At 48.6% G+C, this 8,815-nt stretch overlaps 3 protein-coding genes across 3 annotated transcripts; all 3 read right to left on the bottom strand.

The window, feature by feature from the left end:
* Positions 1-137: 137 nt before the first annotated feature.
* K452DRAFT_285990 (glycoside hydrolase family 32 protein) lies at positions 138-2,055 on the bottom strand. Its single transcript, XM_033540210.1, has one exon. The coding sequence runs from the start codon at positions 1,955-1,957 to the stop codon at positions 389-391; it is 1,569 nt and encodes a 522-aa protein (XP_033399661.1). The 5' UTR covers positions 1,958-2,055; the 3' UTR covers positions 138-388.
* A 353-nt stretch (positions 2,056-2,408) lies between these two features.
* Positions 2,409-3,502, bottom strand: K452DRAFT_285989 (uncharacterized protein). Its single transcript, XM_033540209.1, has one exon. It carries the CDS (start codon positions 3,474-3,476, stop codon positions 2,601-2,603), a length of 876 nt encoding a protein of 291 aa, XP_033399660.1. The 5' UTR covers positions 3,477-3,502; the 3' UTR covers positions 2,409-2,600.
* Positions 3,503-3,956: 454 nt separating this feature from the next.
* K452DRAFT_346624 (uncharacterized protein) lies at positions 3,957-7,503 on the bottom strand (the record flags this gene model as incomplete). The annotated part of the gene is made up of 3 exons (XM_033545473.1): positions 3,957-5,863; positions 6,071-7,277; positions 7,339-7,503. 3 exons carry the CDS (start codon positions 7,501-7,503, stop codon positions 4,035-4,037), a joined length of 3,201 nt encoding a protein of 1,066 aa, XP_033399659.1. The 3' UTR covers positions 3,957-4,034.
* Positions 7,504-8,815: the final 1,312 nt, after the last annotated feature.

The raw sequence follows: 8,815 nt of genomic DNA, 5'->3' as shown, positions 1-8,815 counted from the left end.
GCTGTGCCGGTTCGTTTGGCGCCGGATTTAGGTCCCTGGGAGCGCTAGTTGTTACGTTCCCTTCTGATGGTTGTATCCGTGCGACGTATCGATATAAGGTTAATTAATATTAACTTAAATTTCGCTAAAATATAGACCGTGGAAAGGTAGTATATTAAGTAGGGCGATAGTAGCTAATAGAGCGAATTTATAGCGGATTAAAAACGGTTACAGTAGTAATAGTAGTAGGTAGAACGACTATAGCAGCGCGTCCAGTAGGGCGACAGCAGCAGGTAAAGCGACTACGGAAGGCGCAGCAGCGAGAGACAGCAGAGTATTAAGTAGGGCGACAGTAGCAGGTAGAGCGATTATAGTAGGCCTAGCAGCGAGCGCTAACAGCAAATCCTAGCTACAATGAAACCTCGAGCACTTCTACTTCGAGTAATTCCGCATTTCCGCCAGCCGTAGTCAAGGAAAGGCCGTCAGAAGCTGTTGCGGGGAATATAAGATCGGAAATCACCACCTGACCTTCGCCGCCATAGACCTCCACGGAACACTCATCTACCAAAGCCCGCAGTTGTACTACACCGCTTGCATCTGGTGACAAAGGCGCAGAATGAACACCACCTGCAGCTGGGTCCCAGGAGATATCACCACTCGCGCGACGATCGACCGAAACTGTCCCACTAGACTGGGCGTAGATAATCACCGTCTCTTCAGATTCGCCTTTTCGGACCGAAAGAGATAGGTTAGAGTCTGCACTTGGAACAAAAGAAATGCGGACGTCTAACGCCCGCCCGTGAATACTCGACAGCAGTGTTTGCTCGGGAGAGAGGGTCTCGTTCGTTATATGCGTGACTGTTGTGCTTGCCGCGTCCAGTTCCTCGACTGGTTGCTGGAGAAAGCGCAGTTCTTCGCCAATCTTCTTGAGCTTCAACGTGCGCGGGAACGAAAGCATGCCCTTCCACGTAGTCGTCGGTGGGTTGTCGCCGTAGCTGTTCATCACAGAGGAAATTATCCTACGCCCATCGGACGTGGGTACGTTTTCCCAACTCATGGCACCATCGAAATCCCGTCCGTAATCAAGCCACATAGTAGCTGGGTCAACCGGGTCCGCAGTGAACTTGGTACCATCGAATGATCCAGTGATTCCAAACACTCCGTTACCACCAGCGGGAGACCCTTGGGCAGGAGTTATCAACATGACCCATTTCGTTTCGGTAGAACCCTCGACGGCAAGTTGGAAAAAGTCAGGAACCTCCCAGGCTGTAACGTCGCCTGGAAGACCGGCAATAGCATCGGAGGTAAAGTCGCTTTGCCAAGTCCATTCTTTCGCGTCGGGGGATGTCCAGAACGTCATCTTGTCTTGTCCTCCGTGTGCGAGAATCATTATCCATTTCTCCGAAGCATCGTGGAAGAAGATCTTTGGGTCGCGCGTCTCCAAGCCGGCTGTTGCGTCGTGCGGTGCCTCCTGCTCCTCAGATATGACCGGGTTTGCCTCGAACTTGGTCCAAGTGGCGCCCTGGTCTAGGCTAAACGCAAGTCGCTGATCCTGAACACCGGTGTCAGGAAAGTAGCCGGTGAAGAATGCAAGATATGGTGGGCTGTCTTCGGTGCCCAGACCAGATGTGTTTGCTTCATCGTAATAAGAGGTTCCCGTGAATGATTGGACGCCGTCCTCATTGCCGAGAGCAACCGGTAGATACTTCCAGCTGACCAAGTCCGTGCTGGTCGCATGGCCCCAAACTATGTTACCCCAGAAGTTGCCAGTGGGGTTATGCTGAAAGAAAAGATGCCATGTGGATCCAATCTTTATCAAGCCATTGGGCTCGTTCATCCAATTCTGCTCTGGGACGAAATGAAACGTGGGTCGAAAATCGTCAGCACTGGCTAGGTAACTGAAAGTCCAGGTCCAGATAATTCCAGCAAGTAGGTAAAGATTGGAGAGCCCTACGCCGCGGCTGTGGATGGGAAACATCCTTAGCGTCGAATAAATAAAACAAGATGGTTCAGAGTAGTAAGAGCCGACAAGGCAAGGGGCCGAAAACTCATCAACTGTTGAAGAAGATGTGGCTGCGTCTTAGGGCACCCAAAGCTGACGGATGAAGGGGGTTTATATCTTGCTTCCGGGCAGAAAAGGGAGTCGCAGTTTAGTTGTAATGACCGGGGTTCTGCCAAGGTTTGGCCCAGTAGTAACCCAGGATTAGGATTAATCGCGCAAGCGGCAATCCCCAGATCCAATATTCCAAGATCCCCATGAATAATGCGGAGCCACCTCTCCGCACTTGAGGTTTCTAACTTCCTGCTAGGGAAGGCAACCGACGTCGAATGCAACACTAGCAGGGATACATTGCGCATGTGATCAGCAGCAAGCCGTGCCTGGCCAGCGAAATCGAGTACCTGTTATTATCTCTTAGTGAAGCCATAACGTAGGGTAGTGCCGAAGATCCGAGCGGAGGCGGAGCTAGGTAATTACGCCATCTTTCTCTCATATCTATGCCTAGAATTAGGGTCATTAGTAGGTGGATATACGTATAGAGTATTCTAATGTTACTATCATGAGTCTCAAATTGGTGCGCTCGCCGAACGGTAAAACTCTCATAGGCGAGGGACGTTAATAACTAGAGCTTAATGCTTATGATTCGATTTTCGTACGCTTCCCATGCCACTCGTCGATACTGCTCTGCTTTTGCAGCCGGATCTTTGGCGTTACAGATTCCCGTCCCAACGATAATAATATCGGAACCGCGTAGCATTAGCTCTTGAGGAGTTATATATTGTTGACCTAGAGGATCACTCCCGGCGAACTCGGACCCGTCTAGTGATTCTTCCAACGGAAGCGCGCAGCCTGGTGTCATCACAACAAAGTCATCTTCTGGCTCCCAGTTGAGCGGACCCAGCGCAATGAAGCCCATGACAAAGTCCCGCTGCTGTCGGGCTATAGTCGTGCATGTTTCAGTGTAACTGGCGTCGAGCAGGTTACCAGCGGAGGTCATTTGCGCAAGGAGAAGTAAAGCGCGATCGTTTGGCGGCTCCGCGATGTTTTGATAGGGAGTAGCAAAAGGCATTGTTTCGTCGGACTTCAGCGCGGGCTGCTGTTCCTTCCATTTGGTCGCTTCCAATGCGAGCGCGCGTATCATGTCTGGGCCAGGCAGTACATGAGCGTTGACAATGTGTGCCCAGTCGAGAATGCGGTAGTCACCAGCCGCGTACTGTTGCTGAACGGTAAAACCAATATCGGCGAACTTGCGGTCTTCGAATATCAGAAAGCGATGGCGGCGTGCAAGGGCGGCCAACTGTGGTCCAGTACCGTGCTCCGGGTCGGCGTTCCAGCCTGTATGCATGTCGGCGTGCGTCTTGAAGACGACAATGCTGGGGCCAACGGTATCGGCCAACGAAAGCATCGCCGCAGCCGAAGTTACATCTGCGCTGACGCAGAGAGTCGATTTTTTTGCTTGAATCAAGGTGCGAAGATACTGAGTAATTAAAGAGGCCATATCGGATACCTCTTGAAGTTCAAAGCTCGTTTTTTAGCCGGAGATGAAAGGTGCGGGGTATGAGCTTAAGAGGGGTATTTATAGCAGCAGAATCCCTGTCCCTTGTGTAACAGCGCCTTTCCAGATCCAATGGGCTGCGCAGCTGCTGTTTACTCTTTTGTATTCTTGTTGGAGGCGGCGAACAAGGCAGATATGCCTAAGTTAGGCGACCGTGTCAGAGTCCACGGGAGTGTACTGTGAAATGTGCACTGGGTTGAGCTTCCATGTCCAGCATGATATTTTGCGAGACATTTCGTGGTACGGCTCGCTCAACAAAACAGCACGTGGGTATAAATTAATCTGCTGAAATTCAGCTGGGATCAGGAAATTTTTGCTTACGGCGAAGCATCATATCGATTACGCTGTGCTGAAGACCTAGCTACTTCGTAGATGATGGAGTTATCGCGGCTGGCAAGATACAGAATCAATTAATTACAGGATGGCAAGTACCTATATATATAATATGCCGTAAGAGAAATGCGATCATTAACCAAGCATTGTCGTAGAAAACCCAAGCTCTTAGACCCCAACTCCAGAAGATTCCACATGAATACCGACCCTCGTTTCAGCTGGATATGCGGCATCCTCGTACCTTCCTATCCGAAGCTTCAAGTTATTAAAAAGCCCCGCAGCCTTTCGCTCTTTCGCGGAGAGTAACTCCGCGCCTTCTGGAATATATCTGCGAGTGCACAACTCCGATCCAGCAAGAAGTGTCGCAGTCCCTGCGATTGAACAGGGGTTGTGGGGAAGCACTTCGTTCCGGTCCCAAAGAAAAGTGATCGCTAGGGAGGCAGCCGCCAGGACAAACAGTAGAGCTTCAAGGGCAATCGCCGGTCCAGGATTTTGCCGGAGCCGCCAGCGCTTGGAATTTATCAGCTGGGCCTGGCGTGCGTTCGAGGCGTCTCCCTGGGTTATCGTCTGTCTCATATTGGTAGAGATAGCTTGTGCCATGTATTCCGAATACAGACGCGAAGCTGCATCTACTAGGTAATGCTGATTTTCTTCACCAACCAACTGTTCGAATGGCACCCCATCCCTACCGTCGACAAGTGTTTGGATAAATCCGTCGACGTCGTTGAGAAGATTGCCCTTTTTGTCGAGTGTTGGTACTGCAGAATTTTCTTTGAGGTCTCTCAAGTTGGCGACAAAACTATTAATATGCCATTCCCAAATATCGCTAGATGTAGATGGATTTTGAATACGCTTGACCGTAGACTCGTCGGGTACCGGTGGGTGAGTAGTGTCGATAGACATGTCCGAGGCATGGAACGTAACGTTGGTGTCTACTTGCTCTAAGGTCTGGTAGCACATGACGGCGGTAAATGCTGTGTCAACAAGAGTTGAGTTTCCAGATTCTTGTAGAGTAGAGGAGCCTAAGCTGAATCCAAAAGTCGGACATCCGAAATTTCCAGTTGGCAAATCTTGGTATAGTAAGCTGACCCCATTACCAAGATTTGTACTAACCGCGCCATCCCCTTTAAGGATTGAATAATCGAGATCCCACTGTAAGAGACTGCTGTGACCGATATACGTGCCAGATTTATTATATGGGATATAGTAATGCTGACTCCAATTCGTCGTCTTCTCTTCGGTAAAGCTGTGTGCGCACTGGATGGGTACAGTGGTGTTTATCTCGATTTCAAAATTATTCGCCGTGCCTTGGTTTTTATGAAGGGTCTTTTGGTGAGTAAGGTAGGTCGTACAGTCCAGTTGTGCTCGATAGGCCGTAACATTCACACTGAGAGTGCCTTCTGCCCCGAAATTCCTTGGGGCATTCAGTTTGTTGAGTACCAGATTTTCGTATGTCCAATGAGGGTAGGTTAGGTTAGAGTATTGGAGAAGACCCAATGTTGCAGCGGCGCTGTTGTCATCAATCGCCAGGTTCCCTTGACTAAAGTTGAATTTGTCAACTTCAGTAAGTGTTAACATTTCGTTTACAGGAACAGATGCGACCGTGTAAAGTCCGGAGACAATAATAGTCAAGAACCCGGCCAAGAACAAAGCAATGCCACTAAGCATGTAATGGAAACTGCGTCCTTTGGCTGACACGACTATAGCTTGCGTAAGCAGCTTGTTGGTGACGCTAAGTTCGATCGACGTTGCTGCAGAGGCGTTGCCCTTCTTGAGTTTCGAAAATGGCGCAAATATCGCGGAAGTGCCTTCAATACTCGAAAAAAGAGCCGCGATGATAAGCATAACGAGTGCTGGGATGTACTTCGGAAGGACGTGAGAATCCGGAGTAACGTCTACAAGCCCTTGAGTATTGTCCGAAACATGCTGTAGTACTATAAGAACCACAGCGACAATGATCGAAAGGGCCGTTGTTAAGAGCAGGAACCATGATTGTGCTGCAAGTGGTTTCCACCACTTAAACGCAAGTTCCTTTGTTCGTAATGACTGGGACCTTTTTTCTTCCAGTTTTTGATCCGCTATCACTTCAAGGGCAAAGTTCTGGTGTGACCTGATCGACCGGAAAAGTTTGCCATTGGTGACATTGCAGATTTGGCTAGCCTCAAGTGTTCCCATACCAGTCATAACCTGGGAGAATTCGGGACTCGCTGCTAAGAGGGTAACTAATGCAGCAACCGGTGAAGGGTCCCGGGGAAGATTAGTCTTAGGTCTGAACCACCATATACATAGTGTCGTGCAGCAAGCCATCCCCAAAAGGGCCGCCATAAGTATGGTTGAAAGCAATTTGACTTGAAGGCGCATTTCGCTGTAGGCAGCCTGCCCAAGGGTAGCTTCTTCTGTTGGAGCCATAATATATTGTCGCACGAACTGTACCGCGACAGCGTTCCAGACAGTGGAACTAAGTCTTTTCAAGAGCTTGTCGTCCATAAAGGGCTCTAGCCTTGAGCCGTCGTTCATCGTAGTGAGGAACCGGAAGAAACTAGGCACGGGTAAGACGACATAATCCTCATCACCTGTGCCTAGCTCCGTATTGGAAATAGTTTCAGTAATTGCTCCCGCGAGTTTGCCAATCGTTAATTTTGCTAGTCCTTCTGATCCTTTATGAAGAAGTTTGCTCGTCATCGTAGTTTGAGAATTGTTCCTTTGTACGGATTTGCTCGCGAGATAAGTGTTCATGGTGTACGAAGGTCGACAAAGGACGGCTGTAAGGCTCTGCAGCCAATAGTATTTTGGATCCATCCCAGTGCCGTTCGCTGCGATCCATCGGAGATCCGCCATTGTTATAAGGTATCGATGGTCTGGATAAGAAGTATGGTCCGGTCGCATGTCCTCATCAAGACTGTTGTCTACCCCATCGTTACAGGTGTAGTTTTGGAAATTTCCCTGAAAGTTCTGAGTAACATTCTCACGGTGCAAGTAATGATGGTCTGCGGTCCTTGCGACTATCGCACCGTCAATCTTGCAGTCCGCAGCAGTAATGTTTACGGTGTAAAACTTCGCCCCTATGCTGTACCAAGGCAGGCTCCTAGTTGTGATACTGTCGTTGGTGATGGTTAAGGTCTCGCAGTCAAACGAAGGCGAGAAACCAAGAATTTCTGATGAATACACTCCGTTTCGAGGTGTTGGGTTGCTCGGACTGAAGTCTTGTAACGCAACATCTGCGCTAGTACCGATAGGATATTGAAGACCTTGGGAAAGAGCGCCGTAGACAATCGTACCGGGGATTGGACCAATTGTTTGTTCCTCCGTGTTAAATTCCGAGGCGTCAAATTTGGACGTAATATTTATTCGAACTTTGTCAACTTCGAACTGGGTTGGCTCAAGTTGGATAAGGCCTGTTGAAAAGGTTGTCTATTAAATATTAGTTACCTTCAATCGTGGGTGTAGGTGTCTAAGCTCCATATAGACTTACCGTTAGCTTTAATAGCAAAACGGCTACTGATGATGCGACAATTGCCCAGTGTCGTTTCCTGAAGCTGTATATAATTACTTCTGGAAACATCGGCGAGATGTAGTCCAGAGTAATACTCTTTTCAGCTGGCGCTGGGCCGTTGCCTAGCTCTCTCCAGGGCATCATGTTTCTCGTTGAAAAGTGGACTTGGCCCCAAATGCTCATGACGATAGTAAGTACTATTTCAAGTTAGAAAAAGGCATCAATACAATCTTCATAAGGTAATCCCGTACATGCTGTAGGCCCAAACGTCCATAAGTAGTGTCGCGATTCTTCCTGGACGGTCAGGCCATTGTTGAACTTGGAATAATGGTAGAGCAGTATCACGGCAATTGCCATAAGAGCGAAGCATATACCGAGCGCAAGCATAGTTGACCGACGGAGCCAGAATGGAGTCCACATTTTCGGGGTCGAACTATCTTTCTCGGTCACAGAGACTGGACGGCCGCAATCTACCATAGTTGTTTTCTGTGGTGATGGGTCTCCGTCAACAGAAGGTTGTCCTTGTGTTTGTACTGACTCTCGGTTAGTCATTGCATAGATAGCTTCAGATGCGATATTACATGTTTGGTATCGTGTAGAGGGGTTCATGGTTGCGGCTGGGTTCAGTTGAAGATGAACCCCAAAAACCGACGTGCTGTCGGACGATCTCCCTCTTGGAACACAGAAATTCAGCGCCTAGGATTTGGGCTGCTCGGGTTATGTATGCCGGTCTAAGGTGGCGGTGTAGAGTATAAATATATCGTAGGATGCACTAAGTAATATTAGGCGCCCTGTGGCGTTAAGGTTCCGGACGCCGCACGCCAATCTAAGGAAGAACGTCGACCGCTAAAACTCTAATCCTTCATATTATACTCTTGTCACTACGTTACAAGCGCTTCTTAGATATTCTAGAAACTCTGGAAACACCTTTTTTACTTTTTATTTTCTTGTTGTTGAGATTTTCCGCTGTAAGTTTTTACGCTTAGATGGAGTCTTTTAAAGTACAGGAATCGCGTCATGAATGTATATATTATGATAAAAAAAAAAGAGATAGCAGTGTGAGTAGTGTGGAGGCTCAGCCTTCACTCCTTGTTCTGCAGCGGGCGCAGCAGTAGGGACGGTGGGTCTGGCAGTAGTAGTAGCACAACGGCGCCAGGAGGCTCGGCTACTTAGTTAGCTAGCCCAGGCACGTAGGGATGCGAATGGCGGTTCCTGCAAGGTTATAAGGATTGATTTATAGCGACAGAAAGCGAGTGGTTGAGAGAATGATAGTTGTTGCCTGCCTACTACTAGCTCGAAGTTGTGCTATCTAGAAAAATCTAGAATCCCTATACACTATCGCATTAGACGCATAAGAAATGATTGGATGAGGCGGCTTACTCTGTAATGGCTGTGCAGAACGGCAGTTTCTCGGTTGTAGAACTTCCATCGGATCAACTATAGCTGCAGGGGCTGA

The sequence above is a fragment of the Aplosporella prunicola genome (genome assembly GCF_010093885.1).
Source record: "Aplosporella prunicola CBS 121167 unplaced genomic scaffold K452scaffold_8, whole genome shotgun sequence".
In the NCBI taxonomy this organism is placed as follows: Eukaryota; Fungi; Ascomycota; class Dothideomycetes; order Botryosphaeriales; family Aplosporellaceae; genus Aplosporella; species Aplosporella prunicola.
Note: the sequence above shows the minus strand (reverse complement) of the source record. Positions and strands in the feature narration are given on the sequence as shown.